We start from the raw sequence: 18638 nt of genomic DNA, 5'->3' as shown, positions 1-18638 counted from the left end.
CGCAAAGTGAACACCGTAAAAAAAAACGCAAAAAACAATGGCGAAATTGCAATTTTTTCCCATTGCCCCCCAAAAAAGTCATAATAAAAATGAATCAATAAGTCCCATGCACCCCAAAACAGTACCATTCAAAACTACGTCTTGTCCCGCAGAAAACAAGCCCAAAAAATCACTACATTGATGGAAAAATAAAAAAATTACAGCTCTTGGAAAGCGACGATGCAAAAACAAATAATTTTAGTTCAAAAGTGTTTTTATTGTGCAAAAGTCGTAAAACATAAAAAAACCTCCACATATGTGGTATCGCCGTAATCGTACCGACCCATAGAATAAAGGTAACATGTTATTTACGTCGCAAAGTGAACGGCGTCAATTTAAAAACGCATAGAACAATGGCGGAATTTCAGGTTTTTTTTATAATCCCCCCCCCCCAAAAAGGTTAATAAAAGTTAATATAAAAATTATATGTACCCAAAAATGGTGCTATTAAAAAGCACAACTAATCCCGCAAAAAAACAAGCCCTCATACAGCTATGTAGACGAAAAAATAAAAACTTTATAGCTCTTTGAATGCGACTATAGAAAAACTAATAAAATAGCTTGGTCATTAGGGCCTAAAATGGGCTGGTCACTAAGGGGTTAAACTGTCAACACACCAGTGATGATATTTGATCATGAAGGCAGATTTAGAAAATTTGCTGCCGACAGTCGGTGCCTCTTTCTGACCCGAAAGAGTGTGACAATAAGACGCTGATCCAAGGCAGATATCTGTGGAAAAGTCAATCTGATGTGTTGGATTTACCGCTGTTTGACGTGTAAAGTTGGAGTGTCGCTCATGACAAACGTGGCTCCAGTGGATGTTCCGACAATCTTCTGTACATTTAGTTTCTGCCCAGGTAACTGGACAAAGCGAAGCTGCATCTCTGCATTGTTGCCAATTTTTGATGTCCTGTGTGGATTTGTTTAGAACTACAACCTTTTCGGGCCAATTTTTTATTTATACATTTTCAATTTTGTAAAAAGGCATTGCTGCTAGGGCAGAATAGATCGATACATACAGACTCAGACTGCGCGTTGTACAGCAGCACATGGAGTTCTGTACGTCTACAGGTAGGTGGGGAGAACATAATAAAGCCGAACAATGCAAAATCCCAATTTTAGGTCTGTAATGACTGAGAAAATATTAGACTGGATTGTGCCGCTGATAGCGGGGCACTGTTCTTTTTTTTAAGATGAATTACAAATATTTCACGATGTGCCAGAGGCTGGTTTAATCTTTGTATTTTATATCCTCTTTCGTCTCTACTGGCAGTAGATCGCTTTACTTTGCAGTTTCATACATTTCTCCAGCTCTATAAATATTGAAGAGATAATTTTTAATAAGGTAAGCTGGACATCTGTTCTAAGGAGCTTTAAAAGGAAGCACTACAGGGGAGAAATGAAGGAGCAGCTGTCGGTGTCTTCAAAAAAGGTTTTCTTATTAAATGAGGACTACATGTTGTGTGTCGTGACAGGTGGCCATGGGCATCCTTATTGTGTGTATGTCGGGGGCGTATACATACTTATATATTATGTATACATGTATTATATGTGTCTGTATAGATATAAAATATTCCGCATTCAAGTATGATGGTAGGTCCCCTAAATCCTATGCCATTCCCTTTCAGCAGACTACATGTTTAATTATGCATCACATTTGGACAAACAAATCATAAATCGTGACCGATATGTAACGCTAGGGATGGATGGGAATTTAGAATTTTTCATGGAATTTCGTCATTACACCTTAACTGGAGGGATACCCATTAGGCCCTATTTACATCACGTTTTATGGCCTAGGTTTAGCATATATGCTGGGAAAATCTCTCCACGTATTTGTTAAACCTAGGCTGTGATGGAAGTCTTATAGTGGCAACTGTCCCCTATAGGCTTTTATGGCATCTGCTTAAAATATACATATCGAAAAGCTCATGACATAACTTAAATTCTAATAAAGCTCATGTATACATTTATCGGATGCCTGTAACCTATGCTATACAGTGGCATACGTCACCAATCTGCTCCCACATGAAAAACCATATACCGCACATTGGGATCTTGCAAAAAAACTATTGTATGGAAAAGCCTAGTCTACTTCTCTATTCCACACCTAAAATAAAAGGTAAACAGGACTGACTGAGGCCATTGGGGCACTTTGAGAGTGTTTGTTGGGAAACACAAAGGCAAAAACTTGAGGTGAATGGGAGTAATATTTTTTGGGCACATTGGCTATTTGCCTCTGTTTTTCCACCAATAGTTTAGTTTTTTTTTGTATTAAAACTTGCAAAAAAAATCACCCTGTGATTGCCTTGACTGTAAATGGAGATGGATTTTACGGGAAACTTGTTTTATATTAGGGGACTTATGTGAATCATTCGTCTTTAGGATATATTTTTAGGTGGAATCTCTTTGGTGACATACCTGCTGTTTTTTCGGAGAATAGCAGCTGGGCTTGTTGTGCGCCATTCCCCTGCAGCAGAAGGTCTGAGTTGTAAAACCTAAGACGTTCTTTATAATTCTCACTTTGTTCTGGTTTTCGTATTGGCTTGTAGAAGTTGAGAACAAATAGCTGGCAGCAGGAATCCCAGACTTCATAGTCTGACGTATTAGTCTACTAAGTTCAGGTCTGAATCCTTGGATTTAAACGAAATCTGAATCACCGCTTGTGTCTTTATACAATAAATCTATTCCAGTAACTGCAAATCGGGACGCTTGGGTTACTAACATGGCTAAATGTAAATTCTTTGTGAAATGCGGCTTTTTAACCTGGTTCATACCAGAAGGCCGATTACTCAGCTGGGAAATATGCACATTCTCATCGAACGCCAGTAGTCCATTATCTGCGCGGGAGAGTTTTTATTCCAGTGATGTTGTTTTTTTCTATACACATATAGTAGAAGGTAGATCTCTCTTCTATCCTATTGTAGAGCTACATGTGGTTGGCTCTATGTTGCGTTTGTATTTTATAAAATTCTTCTGTTGCATAGATGGACTTCAAGAGCCATATAGAGTTGGTTTATATAGTTGCTTATAATAAGCCCTATTAAGGCATGTCAAGAAGAAACGCTGAAAGTTTTTATCCGGGTTTTTGGTTATATCAGCCACCAGTGTGTCGTTTACCTGTTCGCCACTAAGGCGATCGATCACCTGACATCTTCCAACAGGCCTTTTTCTGAGTCCTGCAGTGGCTACAACTTCCCTGTTGCTAGTTGTACTGAGATGCCCAGGGATATTTGCATAACATCTTCCAGGGTAAACTAAATTAAACTTATTTTAGCATCCTAAGGTTGGGTTCCTACGGGTCGGATACGCTGCGTAAAAACTGCAGCATATCTGACCTGGAAAATTCGAAAAACGTGGTGCGGTTTTTCAGCCGGAATTTCCACTGCGGAAAACATCGCTTGAGACCCCCCCCCCCCCCCCAAAAAAAAGTTCATACTCCCACCCCCCCCCCACCCCCCTCTCCCTCTTTTCTGTGGGTAGTCTGTCCTCCTAATATGGCGTTGCAGGTCATGTGACCCTGCAGGCTGTAATTGGCTTAAGCGGACACATGGGATGAAACGTCATCCCAGGAGTCCAGTCTCTGCAGCAAGGTGGAGAGAGTTCTGGTTAAGTATTTTTATTTTTTTCCCCCCTGAGTTGCAATTTTTGCGGCGAAATCGGCGCTCTGCTGTGCGTTTTGCATCCCCATTGAATTCAATGGGGAAAATTCGCAACAGAAAATAAACAAAAAAGCGTCATAAATTGACATGGTGCGGATTTAAATTTCACCGCAGGTCGATTTTATTAACGGTTACGCTGCGGGTGTTTTCAGCAGCATGGGCATGAAATTTTTCTAAATCTCATTCCGCACAGAATTCCATTGCAAAAATTACACAGCGTCTACACTACGTGGGAACCCGGCTGAAGAGGATCTTTGAGAAACAGCACTTGATGACAATCTCTCGTCACAATGACATAAAAACCTATGGCAATTTTTAAAGCTAGAGTTTTCTCTGTCAACGGGGAAACCTGCATCAAAACCATAAAAAAAGCAACATAACCAATATGGCATGAATAAGTAAAAAAAATATATAAATAAAAAAATATATATGTATATTTCCTTTTCACTACAGTGTAACATCTGGCCACTGCGGAAACCTGCCTTAAGTTGCCCCAGTGCCTGAAATGCTGTAAAACCCTCAGCATGTAAATGCACCGTAAAGACACATTGAGGATTAATTTCCACACCTAACTCCTGGCAGTGTTTTTCTATTCAACCCTCCGCAGAAATCAGTGGCTGCTGCTGATTTTTGCCAAAGATTTTCTCCAAAAAAAAAACGTATTTTTCTGGTGGGTGTTTGTTTTTGTTTTTTGTTTTGTTTTTGTTTTCTTCGCAATCTTCTCTATAGAATTTCACAAAATAAAAAAAATGATGGCGCCATTAAAACGCTTAAAATGCATGTGAGTTCCACCACATCAAAGTTATCGAACAATGTCTCTATGGACCCCGCTTTATGCACTGGGGCACTCTCATGCTGGAACAGGAAAAGACCGAACCCCAAAATGTTTACATGAAATAGCAAGCATACAGTAATCTAAAATGTCTTTGTATGCTGTAGAGGTTGTCCCATCTCCTCGTTTACCTCCCTCTCATGGCCGCCGCTTCCCTCCAATCTCTGGTTAGTTGCTGTATATGCTGGGTGGGAATTATCAATTTGATCAACTGTACAGGCCATGTAATGTCATCGTGCCACTTGGCCTGAATGTTGGCTTTAGAGCCCTTATGAGGGCTCTACTGCGAAGTGTGTGGTGCAGCTGAATTTAATACCTCCAGATCTACTGCACATGACCTGGAGCCATCCATATAAGTTTATTGCGCTGGGGACAGGTGGTCTGGCTGAGAGATAATGCACCAAGAGTCACACTCCTGAGAACCCTGGCCATCAGCAGTGGCTGTAACCCTAGACAACAAGCACACATCAAAGGGTGAAACCCAGGGTGATGCGGTCCTAATTTTGGGAGAGGGTAATATATTTTAAAAATAAAGGTATTTACTAAAGTTTCCACTGTCTCGGTGATGGCTAAGGCTTTGTTCACATCTGCGTTGGAGGCTCCGTTCGGGGTCTCCGTTGCAGATCCAGCCGAGATTACTGGAGACCATAATGCAGCATGCTGCGCTATTTTTTCCCGTATAATCACAGACCTGGTATGCTGACGGAACTTATTAAAGGAATTGGTTTTCGTTGGCCGCCGGCAGTGTCCGTTGTGCAACGGAACCGTTGTTTCCGTTATTCCCTTGTTCTGCTCCTGATTCCACTATAGGTAGAGCCCCTGATATCACTGTCCATATATGGTTAGGGACTCCATTTAGGAGTGGAATCCCCGGGCAGACCGGGCTCTGGAGGGGATTTTGGTCCTACTGGTAGCTACAGTGGTGCCATCTTCATGGGGGAGGCGCGCTATCTATATGGGGGGTGCTATGGTATCTACATGGGCGGGTGCCTTCTACATAGGGGGGAGGGTCAGAGGGAACTCGACATCACTGTCTATATATGGGCCGTAACGTTGAGGGCTTTCCCAAGACAGGAGTCCAGAGATCCTGCGATGCTCTGGCCGGGGACTCATAGTTGAAAGCCCGACATTATCACTGTCCAGTAACGTCAAGGGCTTCCCCAGGCTCCGCGCTCAAAGCAGCGCTGTGTCTGGGGGGGTCCTTGGCCAGGATCCGTTTTTACCATCCCTTACAGGGATTGATTCCTGAAAAATGGCTGCTAAAAACGAGTCAATTGACTTCTATAGGAGCCGTGAGACCGTGAAAACTGCCAAAATTAGGACGTGTCCTATTTTTTTGACTGTTAATATTCACTTGCCGTTAAATAAAATGGCCGTGTGAATACACCCATAGAACTACATTGTTCTGAAAACTGTCGTTTTCACTGTTGTGTGAATGTAGCCTTAGGGCTCATTCAGATGAAAGTGAATAATGGCCGTGTGCTGCGCATGGAAATCACACGCACCCATTGATTTCAATGGGGCCGTTCACACATGCAGGAGTTTTCACACAGCGAGAGTCCGTTGCATGAAACTCACTGCATGTCCTATATTGGTGCGTTCTTACGCACCGACACACCCATTGAAGTCAATGGGTGCGTGAAAACCACGCACTGCACACGAACACACATTAGTGGGCGATGCATGATTTGCGCCTCTATTCAATTAAAAATAATAATAATTAAAAAAAATGTGCTTTGTGAGTGCGTGAATAACGCATGCCAATCGCAAAGCACACTGATGCATAACGGACGAGATTCACGCGCGATTTTCACGTGCGTGAATCTGATAGGCTACATTCACACGAGCGTAAGGCCTCATGCTCACTGCCTCCCCGCAGGACTACGTGGAGGCTGGGAGATCTAGTGTCATACATAGTTCATGGAGCCAGGCTCCTAGCATCATGAGTTGTGTTCGGTCCTGTAAATGCAGCCGACATGCGATCCGTATATCACAGACAGAACACGGTCATGTGCATGAGGCCTAATGGTAGCTGCAGTTTTACTGCTAAGCAAGCTAAAGGCCAGGTTCACACAGTCGAGGTGTATATTCTCTGAGACCACTGACAGCCATCATGCCAGCCACAGGTAATTGAGATCACTTCATGCCTCTTATAATTGTGCATATATACTTCCATTAGCAGATCACTGTATAGGCTATGGACTTTATTAGGGGGATTTGGGACAGAGGTTCACTATATGCTCTCCCTGCATTTTTTGTAAACCTGCTGCATAATATATGATCGTAATAATTATTATTGTTATGCTGGCACTTTGTTGATGGTCGTAGAGCTATCATTTTAAGGCCGCGTTCCCACTGAGTTTTTTGCAGGCGGAAAATCTGCCTCAAAATTACGTTTGGAAGTTTGAGGCAGATTTTCCTCTGCCTGCACGCCGATTTTCGCGTAGTTTTTCCAGTCTTTTCGCCCGCAACCATTGAGCGCCGCGGGCATAAAACGCAGTGAAATACGCTTTCTCTGCCTCCCGTTGATGTCAATGGGAGGTCAGAGGCGTAATCGCGCGAAGATAGGGCATGTCCCTTTTTTTTGACCCGCGAGAAAACCGCCCTTGCCTCCCATTGAAATCAATCGGAGGCATTTTCGGCCGTTTTTTGGCGAGTTTTGTGGATTGGTTTCCGCGTCAAAAAACTCTGTGTCAACATACCCTAAGTATGTTTTCATTTTTATGTATGTTTGTTTTTTGGAGGGGTTAGCCATATTTATGGAATAATAAAGTATATTTTTGGATAAATTTGTGTCTAGAGAGATTTTGATACACAAATTGTGTGTTTGGGACGTATATAGGTGTACACATGTTCACACAGTGCAGTTTTTGATGTATGTATTTTATACACGTCATGTACACATTTAGTTTACGGTGTTGCTTTCCTTTTATGCTCATTTTCCTCTGTAAAGGCCACTGGTGCTGCTTCCCATGATAAAAAAAACACTTTCCTGATTGGTTTCCTTGTAAAGATTCGAGAGGAACAGAGAAGGAAATGATGTAGTCCTGGCGAGACGCCTCCTAATTATTCTTCTATCCTTTACATTACTTTGTAGTAGTAATAATGCCAGGGATAAGGAACTGCTTCTGTTTGAGGTGTTAAGATGACAACACTCAATTTTTGCTACAGTGTTCCAACGAACGCGGTTGAGAGCAGCACCACGATCACTAAAGACGACATAAACCGCTTGACTTTTCTATCCTCTCATTTTTGTCATTTTTGAGAATCTATTATACACTTAATTTTAGTTTCAATAATTAGATTTAGAGAACCATGGTCCCTGTTTACATTGCAGCAGCCAATGGCCAGTGACTGACTGCAGAGGTCCCTTGCATTGTAAATCTGCAGCAAATCCGCCACATGTGAATATGGCCTAAGTATCTGTATGAGTTGGGCAGTTTTGTATTAATCAGGTTCAGATGCTTCCCGGATTAATAGGTTTGTTTTTTCATTCTCGTTGACTCCTCTGCTCTGTACTACGCCCGGGCTGACTAATGCTCTGATATGATTTAGTGACTATTTTAAGATAAAGGGCTACGTTTTGATTTGTTAGTGAGATCTTTAATTCAGTAACTTCTTTGTATATTTCTGTTAGTTTATATAGCACCAACATATTCTGTAGTGTTGTACAGAAGTTGTCATTTGCTGTCCCCAGGGGGGGCTCACAATCTGAATCCCCTAACTGTGTGTTTTTAGGAGTGTGGAAGGAAACCAGAGTTGTCCTTGGTTGGATTCGAACCCAGGACTCCAGCGCGGCAAGGCAACAGTCATTTTTCGACCCACGTTTTTATTTATTTTTTCCTTATCTTGGTCCTTATAAATGAATATATAAATTAATTATATAAAGTGTGTGTGTGTGTGTGTTTTTGTGTTTGTGTGTGTGTGTTTTCCTATACGGTAAAAAGGTATAGCAATTATATCTACTTGCCTGACGTGGGTCTATGGACCTGTTTAATGTTTGCGCCTGGAGCATTTGTTGTCACATACGCAAAACGCACACACAAACCGTTCATGATTTGAGGATTTTGGAGAGAGAACCGGATTGATCACTTCTCATGTAGGATGCTCTGTAAATAGCAACTTGGTGAATTGTACCCAGTTATGGCTATTGTGAGCTTATTCATTACATAAAAAGCTGAATCCACCTGTATAGCAGGGTTACTCAACTATTTTTAGTGAAAGTCCGAGCTGAACACCAATAGTCAGGCTATATTCATAGGGTCAAATTTGCCTAAGGCAATGCTGACCTGTGGATCTGCGGCAGAGATCCGAGGCTTTTTTGCCACTCGTAGATAGTGCCCCTCAAACAAATAAAAAATAAAAAACTTGTACTCGCCTAGTCCCGTTCCCACAACAAACAGGGCTGCACAGCCTCCTCAGTCCTGCCGCCTATGAGACGCTGAGATGGGACCCTTGCGTAGCCTGGCGTGATGCAGTGACATCATTGCGCAGGGATCCTGTCCCAGCGTCTTATAGGCAGCAGGTCTAACGTGGCCTAATGAATAGCAGAGTAGGGACCTGATAGCTCCCTGCACCGCCATAGTAATCCATTGTATCTGCGTCCTGTAGACGCAGATGCAATTGAATGTGGCAGTCGCCCAGGAATCCGCCTGGTGATGCCACTGGGCCGGACAACTGGCGCCCCCGGTCAGGGTTTTGAACAGCGGTCTGCCAGTGGAAGACCCCTGCTGTATAGTTAAGGTAAATGCAAATGAATGTCGTCTTATTTTCCTCTAATCCTAGTAATAAAGATTTGCCTAGATCCATTCAACGTAACCTGGTTTTCCGGCTCTTGCAGGGCTCTGCTTGTTCTAGAAGTACCGTATACTTTACAACACTAGGAACTATTTTCCAGACTCCCTTTTGTTTAAAAATATGTGATAAGTTCTATATATAGTCTAGCCAGTGGAACTAAATTCTGTCAAATGGAAATGCCACCTATTCTGTAAGGACGCACTTTTTGCCATAGAAACCTATGGGAATATTACTGAATGAGTGTGTCTATAAAACAAATTGTTTTGTTGTTGCACGTCTGACCCTAAATCCTCATGCACATGATTGTCTCATAGATGTGTTGGACAAGCCTGTAATATGGTGCCCATATCTATGGGTCCATACTGTAACTGTTTATCAGATTTCATACTGAAAATTTTTTTTTTTGTTTTTAATCTAAAAAACAGTTGCATGCTGTATTAGGAAGGTGTTGTATACCGGTGTGCGGAGGCGGCATATGTAATGCAGAGCAATGTTGTGCTGCCGCTCTGTCACATTGCTTTGCTGCATGCATGAGACCTAAATCACCTAAGGGACTTATTACCTGCTGCTTCCCTTTATTATCTGCCAGTATACAGCAGTAAGCGGTTTATGACATCCGGAGATGCTGCGCATTGAAGCTGCAGGGAATTTGAAAATCCCCCGGCAACCCGGCAGTATATTCAGGTCATTACCACAGATAAATGAAGCCAGTCCCTGTATAGTCTGCAAACTTCTATCAAAGCGACTTTATACTTGAAAGCGCTGGATTTGTATGAAGGTCCCTAGAAGGAGATATCCTACTACTATGGGATTTTGTTCTTACATTTGTATGTGTAATGTTCGTGAGCATGCTCTGAAATGTGAAGCCTGGAATATGAGATCCGGATCTATTAAATATTCATTGAAGGTTTCGTCAGCTGTTCACAGGAGAAACTGGCTTGAAATGAATGTTGAATAGAAGGCGGCCTTTCTTCTGAAATTATAATTTATTTGTGGCTGCGCGTACATTGTCATTGTATGAGCCCATTGCATTATAGCACCGAGTACCATGAGAGGATTTTTTTATTTTTTTTTTATGCTTTCACAGTTTTGGTAACTCCTGGTGGTGGTGGTTACCTTCGAGTATTTAGATTGTGTACAGAACATTTATTTTTTCTAAACCCTATGTTACAAACGTGCACTATATTTATTTATTTTTTGTTATCCCACTGACTTTTTTTTTCTTATTTATAGGACACCAGAAGCCACATAGCTCCTGAACCCATGGGTATTAATCAGAAAATAGATTTTTCCGATCCTCTGTCACAGCCAAATTTGGATGAAATAAAAGACCAGATCAAGCGAGAAATTAGAAAAGAACTTAAAATTAAAGAAGGAGCCGAAAACCTACGCAAAGTTACGACGGATAAAAAGAATTTGGCTTATGTGGATAATATATTAAAAAAATCCAACAAAAAACTAGAAGAGCTGCATAACAGCCTGCAGGAAATAAACGCACACATAGTTGTACAGGAAGCCGAGGATCTGCCAGGTATGGGGTATATGACCGCTATGTCTATGACTAAAACACAACAGACTACGGAGTAAATTGACGTAGCACTTGTTTTGGGTGCATGACACGTGCAGTTTTCGTGATCGATGCCATGTTGAGTTCTATTCGGGTAGCCCATGGATTCTCTATACAGGACACATTCATGGGATTCTACCATTTAATGCAAAGACAGGGGTCCACAGTGCTAGTAAAAGTACAATGTGAGCGTTATTTTAAATTCATGTTGGCAGCCTTATAAAATAGTTTTTCATTTCAGTGCAGTAGACGGTCTCTGCACATTGGGATGATATGGCCTGTAGATGTGTCCGGACTATGGCCTCATAGGCTAACAGAATAGGAGATAAACATGGCGTCAGTCACTTGACCTGCACACGTCCTGTGTCATTTAACTGTGTAGGATTGAAGGAAAGATGGATGCAGTAAATACAGGGCAATTCTTGAGGAAAACCTGTTTCACTATGCCAGAGATTTGAGACTGGGACATTTAAATGTCTTGGAAAGGCTAAGTCAAAGCCCCGACCATGACTTGAAGACTACTGTACACCAGCACAACCCATCTAAGGCCTTGTTCACACAGTGCCGATTTGCTGCAGGTTTTGGAACCAGGAGACCAGACTTATAAGGTCTTCCTTTATATATTTCTACTGTTTAAATTCCGTTCCAGGTTTTAGCTTAAAAAATACATGTAAAATCTGCAGCAAGTCTGCACTTTGTGAACAAGGCCTAGCTTGAAGGAGTTGGAGCAGTTTTGCCTGAAAGAAAGGGCAAAAATCCCAGTGTCAAAACGCGCTAAGCGAGACATACCCTAAGAGACTTACATCTGTATTTGGCACAAAAGGTTTCTCCACAAAGTGTTACATTTTTCAGGGGGTAAATGCTTAAAGGGGTTGTCCTATTTTAGCAAATTATTGTTTGTATAATTAAGTTATACAATTTTTCCAATATACTTTCTGTATTAATTACTTGTGGTTGTCAAGATTTCTGCTGCTGCCCTAATAATAATTAATAACAACATCCATGGGCAAACCTATGTAATTTCATCTATCTAATCTCTAATCTATCTAATCTTATCTATCTGTGTAATTTCATAGATAGATGGATATCTATATCTCCTGTCTGATAATCCAGATTTTTGTTGACTCACTGTTTATATGGAATACTTTTTCATATATCCTAAACATAAAGGTGTCGTCATCTAGAGTCAGCGATTGTTTTATCATTGACCTTCACAAAAAAGTGGTGATTGGCTGGTGTAAACTGACGTTTATTCTTATTCTAAGGTTACTTTTGTGTACTTATTGATCCGTCTTGGATGAAGCTCGGCCATCTGTACAAATGAGTCATTTGGTATTTTCGGCAGGTCTGTCCCTTATTTTAAGAGGAAATCAGTGAGTGGATACTTAAGATTTGGCGATCTTTCCTGAGATTTCAGGATTAGACTGAACAGTTTTTGATTTTATGTTTAAAGTGTTCTCTTATTAACCCCTTAATGACCGGGCCTGAAAAGGTTTTCATGACCGCTACATTTTTCAGTTTTTACCTCTCTGCATTTCAGCAGCCATAACTATTTTTTTTTTCTTCATTGACGTGGCCGTATGAGGCCTTGTTTTATGCAGGAGAAATTTTATTATTTTTTTCATAGTTTGGAGGTAGATTTTTTTTTTTTTTTTTTTATGCCGTGAATATAAGAAAAAGCGATTCTTGGCATAGTTTCTCTTTATTTTTTATCCCGTTCACGTTTCACGCTAAATAACCCGTTAGATTAATTCTTCAGGTTATTATGGTCATTTATATACCTAATATGTGTAGTTTTTTTTATTTAGTGTACGGGCAATAAAATATATTTTATGCAAAATAATGACTGACACATGCTGTTAGGGCAGCACATAGTGCGCCCGAACAGCAGGCTTACTGAACAGACAGACCTGGGGTCCTTTGTAGGTCCCCAAGGCTGACTACAGAGGGATTCACCGGTGTTTGATTACGTCACCGGGTTTCCGATGACTAGACCAAAGTGGGGAGTCCCTTTGATCTTGCCGTGGTCACGGACCACGGCGATCAAAGGGTTAAACAGCTGGGGTCCGAATGTTTTCCGACCCCAGCTGTCTTCAGCAGGCTGCTCTAAGATCAGGAGCTGTAAGTTACAGCTCCTGCTTAGAGGATGAGCAGGAGCGCTCACCAGCCTCCTCTACAGCGACGCCAAAAGACGTAGCTGTAGACGAAGGACAGACACCGCCTGCCGTCAAGACGGTGGGCAGTCATTAAGGAGTTAATAATGCAGCTGATCAGTGGCCTAATACGACATAAACAAGGTTAAAGTGAAGCTTCTTTATTGGTCAAAATGCATTTATTTATTTTTTTGCTACGAATATCGCTGCAAAATTGCAAGTTTCTGCCAAGGTTTGCGGGAGAAGAACAAACACATTTTCACAGTGACCTGAGAACACAGCCTGAGAGTTGTAGATTTCTAACGCACTTTCCTAATATATTTATTGTAAAGGGACCACTGAGTCAGCTTGCTAATTCAGATCTGAACGAAAATCCCTTTTGTGTAAGCCGGCCTAGATCTTTAATTTTTTCGGAAAGCTATTTTAGTATGTGAACTCTTCCCACAGTAGTGAGGGTTGAAGAGGAAAGCTGAATTCTGGTTGCTATGGATTACAAGGCCATGTCATGAAGACCGCTTTAGTACATAAGACTTTGTTTTATTTCTGATTTATGTTGCAATACTTTTTTTGCATATATTTTTTCAGGATTTGGTCCTACATTTTTCATTCTTAAAGAGGCTCTGTCACCACATTATAAGTGGCCTATATTGTACATGATGTGATCGGTGCTGTAATGTAGATAACAGTAGTGTTTTTTATTTAGAAAAATGATCATTTTTGACGGAGTTATGACCTATATTAGCTTTATGCTAATGAGTTTCTCAATGGACAACTGAGCGTGTTTTACTTTTTGGCCAAGTGGGCGTTGTACAGAGGAGTGTATGACGCTGACCAATCAGCGACATACACTTCTATCCATTCATTTACACTGCACATAGCGATATAGCTATATCGCTATGTGCAGCCACATACACAAACACTAACGTTACTGCAGTGTCCTGACAGTGAATATACATTACCTCCAGCCAGGACGTGATGTGCATTCAGAATCCTGACACTTCGCCAACGTTTCTGTGAGATTTACAGCAAGGCAAACGTAATCTCGCGAGATTACGCTGTAAACTGTCATTTAAAATGAGATTATGCTTGCCTTGCTGTAAATCTCACAGAAACGTTACCGAATTGTCAGGATTCTGAATAAACCTCACGTCTAAATAAAAAACACTGCTGTAATCTACATTACAGCGCCGATCACATCATGTACAAGATAGGCCACTTATAATGTGGTGACAGAGCCTCTTTAAAGTCTATGTGCACTTTTTGAAATCACTTTTTTTTATTTTTTTATTTATTTATTTTTATAAAGAAGTGTTGATCAGTGTGACTGGTGCAACTTTCAAAATACTTCTTAAAAAATTATTTTTACTTTTTGAGATACAGCTGCTTTTATATCCTTTGATACAGAGCAACTGTATCTTGTGACAAGACCTGAATCCGTCAGGTCCGCAGGACTGACTGGTTCAGTGAAAGCGAGCCTAGCGTGTTACGCGCAGGATCCACCTGTAATTTATCACATCTAAGTTGTGAACTTAGATGTGATCGGTAACGGCTCAATCCTGCATGTCAGAGACCCAGGACCCGCTGACACTAAACCAGTCCCGCGGACCTGACCGATTCATTTATCAGCGTACCATACAGCTGTATCTCAAAAAGTTGGAAAATATTTCAAAGGTGTACATAACCTCTTAAAGCATAACTCCACTTAAAAATTCAGGTGTAACTGATCTTCAGTATGATTTGTCACTTTCACAAGTGTTCAGCTGTGAGACGTTTGGTACAATCTTAATCCTTAATCCTTGTATTTTTTTTTAATTTTCTTTTCCATTTGGAAAGTACCCGCCCTATCGGAAATAAAAAATAAAATGTAGTTTTGACTCTTGACCATGCAACCCTTCTATTAGTTAAATTGGGAAGATAACTGTTTTTTCAAAAACTTCTTCTAAAGAAGCTCTATAGACAGTGTGTGGACCCCATGAAACAGCTCTCCATATTTCAGCTACCTTAAGCCTCCTGATTGTGACGTGAGATCCAAAGGAATATTGGGGATGACTGCGGTCTTTTGAGTCGTGTAGGGACAGTGGTCTGTTCACCAGTCGTCCTTTTGTTTTACCCCTCTACACAAGGCGATGCTTCCCATTATTCTGAACTTAATATTGTAGTCTGCATCCGGCTCCTGTATAATTTCTTATGACTGCCTGCGGCACTTTCGTGCTGGTCTCTCTTGTATGTATTAATCTGTCCTTTTGGAGTCCGTTGCTCCTTGTAATGCAAATCTTAACAGGTCCTTCAGCTTGATGCTTTTATTAAATCGAACATGTCATGTATTTTTAGCCCCCTAAAGTGGTTTACACCACACCCAGGCTCATGTAAAGACCTTTCTATATGTGTGCCTGTTTGTCCCAAGTAGCATGGCATACCTTTTAATAAAAAGCTTTAAAATGTCCTGCTTCGTATGGAAATGAGGCCTGAAGTGTCCGCTGGGTGTATACTTGACTTGTTCCCGCACCATACTGCAGTGGAGCAGTGCTTGCGCGTAGGGTACTCCCTGTTGTGGATAGGGGCTTCAATTCTCTTCTGTGCGTACAATGGTCCCTATGTACGTTTCGGGTAATCACGGTTTTACATTGATTTCCCCTCTAAAGCTTTGAATGCAGAAGCGAATTGAAGCCTCTGCCCAAAACAGGGAGTTTAACATGTGCAGGTGCTGGGTCACTGCTGTGTGACGCAAGCATGAGGTTTAGACAAGTGGGGATGACGCAAGAGATGTCAATCAAGGAATTATGGGTTGGGTTAGCGCGGACAACACCGGACACTTCTAAGCGGAGTATACGCCCAGTAGACACTTCAGGCATACGGTGCGGGACATTTTGAAACATTTTTTATAAGTTATGCTGTGCTATTGAGGACAAAAGGGCGTACATTTAGAAAGGTCTTTGCATGACCCAGACTGAGCGTGGTCCACCACTTAAGTGGGTAAAAACTTTTGACCGGTTCCCTGTAACCTCTGCTGCTGGAAAAGGAGTTACGTGGAATATAATATATAAGACCGATTCCTTTAAACAGAAATGTTATGTTCATTATGTGTTTGACATTTACAGATTGTCCCAGGACACCCGACACTCCAAAAAGTGACTCCGGCTCAGCTGCAAGTAATGGAAGGCTGACCGCGTTGCAGAAGCAGTTAGACATTGAGCTGAAAGTGAAGCAAGGAGCGGAAAACATGATTCAGACGTACTCGAACGGTCCTTCAAAAGTAAGTCAAGATGTGATTGGGTTTATGTTACTAAAAGAATCTGAACTGCTATAAAGTAATGTTTACGCCAGCGTTCAGTGATGTACATGTGCAGCAGCCCCCCTGTGTCAGAGTAAATCTGCTACATTACAGCCGTGCTTGCTGAATTTCCCGATTTTTACATTGTAAATGATGGAATATGTAGCAGAAGCACCGAGAAGTAGCCGCTTAATAAGGGGTCATCAGACATTTAGGTGGTAGACGCTACAAGACTCCTTCCTCTATTGCTATCTGTTCACTATCCTTAAGAAGGAAATGCTCAACGAGGCGATGTCTTCTGTCCTCATCCCTCGTAAAATTATAGATACAAATGGGATGTCATCGATACGTTGTGGAAAGGTCATCCATGTCGGGGTAATAATTTTCCTTTTTGTTCTGCTATTATATTTTAGTGACGTTTCCTGGAATTTGGTATCTGACACATTTGCATTGCAAAGCGTGAATATCCACCGCATTTTTGCGACCGTTTTAAAATTCTGCTGCATCCACATGGATGTTTTTCCTCCACATGTGGATGGGGATTTGAAAACCCTATTCACATGTATTGTACTGTAAATACCACCCGTCTGAATTCCGCCAAACAGTTCAGTTTATGATCTACATATGTTTATTCAAATCACGGAAAAATTAAGGGAAATTTATCTTGCTTGTGATCAATATGTAAAATACCTCAGTGTTAAATTGATATCTCTTTACAGGACAGAAAGCTGCTCGGCACTGCCCAGCAAATGCTTCAAGACAGCAAAACAAAAATTGAAGTCATACGCATGCAAATTCTTCAAGCGAATCAGCAAACCAATGAAATGTCCTTTGACAATGGTAACGCTTCAGAAAAATGTACATACGCTATGTTTTACTTATTGTCCAGATCCAATGTCTTTGTGTAGTAATGGAAATGTCTGTCCTGATCCCTCAGGCCTAGTTCACACAGAGATGTGTTTCTTTTTTTTTTTTTCTTTTTTTTTGCAGGCAGTAAAATCTCCCTCAACTCCCGAAGAATTTTTGAGGCCGATTTTTAAACTGCTAGCATTGTCTTAACGCTTTTTTTTTTTTCTTTCTTTGCTCGCGGTACTTGCATTAGATTCAGCAACTGCGGGATAAGTAACACATTAAAAAAATGGCTCAAATGAGCGCCGCAGGTTTTTCTGCCGCCTATTAATTTCAAAGGTGGAAACCGCTCAAAAAAAAAAAAAAGAGCATGCCGTTTTTTCTGTGTAGCCAAAAGCCGCCTGGGCAAAAAACAACTGCCTCCGGTTGAGATCGATGGGGGGAGGTTTGGGCCATTTTTGGCGCTGATTCAGACGCGGCTTTCACGTCAAACTCAGTGCCAGAAAACTCTGTGTAAACTTACCCTTATAGCAGAGAAATAATCCTCATTCTGGCAAGGATAAGATTACAATAGATTAAAAGGGGTCATTGCTTCTGGGTATTGATGGCGTATTCCTTGTGTGATTAGTGTATCTTTTACTAGATACAGTGCAACTCGTCAAAGTGCTTTTTTTCTGGCATTGTAGATCACCAGCGTTACCATAACAAATGCTCGGTCAAAAGGTAACTAAACTAAACTTTCATAGTGACCTGTCAGAAGTTTTAAACGGGTGATGAGACCCCCACCGATCGCTAAAACGAAGCTTCAGAATAGCTCGGGTGATCGCTGTGCCGCTTAGTTTCTGATCTGACATGTTGAAAGTTTCTTTAAAAGTTTCGTTTTACTATTAAGATGAGAAGACACATGCCAACTGGTAGCAGGAGAGGTTGTTTTTGAGCTGATACGTCCACTGGTCCACTGACTGTTTTTTGCATGGCTGTAATTACCATTTAGAGAGGATATCACATTTAGCGGGTCTTATTCCCCCCCCCCCCCCAGTACAGGGGTAAGAAGATGAGCAGTTGTTGTACATGTAAAAGGACTCTGTGACTCGAATATTTACCGGCATCTGGATTGCAGAGATTTTTGGTCTTTTCGGTTTTTATAATTTCGTGGAGGTTCATGTAGATATAGACATAAGTGTCATGGATTAGCTCTGCACATCCTGAACTTTTTAATTTTAGGAGGTGTTGTGCGTCTCTAGCTCTCCTTGGGTCAGACTTTTAGCCACAAACATGACTTTTTATGCAATTTTTAAACAATGTTACATTTTGACTCAAAAGTGCACGAAGGTGCTCCTGAGTGTAAAGTGCTGGGTGTCATTTTTTACAATGTTTTTACTTTCATAAAATTTGTATGGGGATATAATATGATTATTTGATTTTCTAATTCAGGTTTTATTTCTGTTTGACCAATTTGCTGCCTCAA

At 41.2% G+C, this 18638-nt stretch overlaps 1 protein-coding gene across 2 annotated transcripts in view; it reads left to right on the top strand.

Moving 5' to 3' along the window:
- The window catches only part of PKN2 (protein kinase N2), a 107707-nt gene that overhangs the window by 63366 nt on the left and 25703 nt on the right, over positions 1–18638 (top strand). Inside the window, exons 2-4 of one of the 2 annotated variants that reach the window (XM_075833260.1) lie at positions 10564–10861; positions 16149–16303; positions 17041–17161. In XM_075833260.1, the coding sequence (XP_075689375.1) occupies positions 10564–10861; positions 16149–16303; positions 17041–17161 (574 nt within the window). Of the gene's footprint in view, positions 1–10563; positions 10862–16148; positions 16304–17040; positions 17180–18638 lie in introns of both variants that reach the window. The other variant, XM_075833259.1, reaches the window with a different exon arrangement.

This window comes from Rhinoderma darwinii, chromosome 7 (genome assembly GCF_050947455.1).
Source record: "Rhinoderma darwinii isolate aRhiDar2 chromosome 7, aRhiDar2.hap1, whole genome shotgun sequence".
NCBI classification, from domain to species: domain Eukaryota; kingdom Metazoa; phylum Chordata; class Amphibia; order Anura; family Rhinodermatidae; genus Rhinoderma; species Rhinoderma darwinii.
This window is presented reverse-complemented; position numbering and strand designations above follow the sequence as displayed.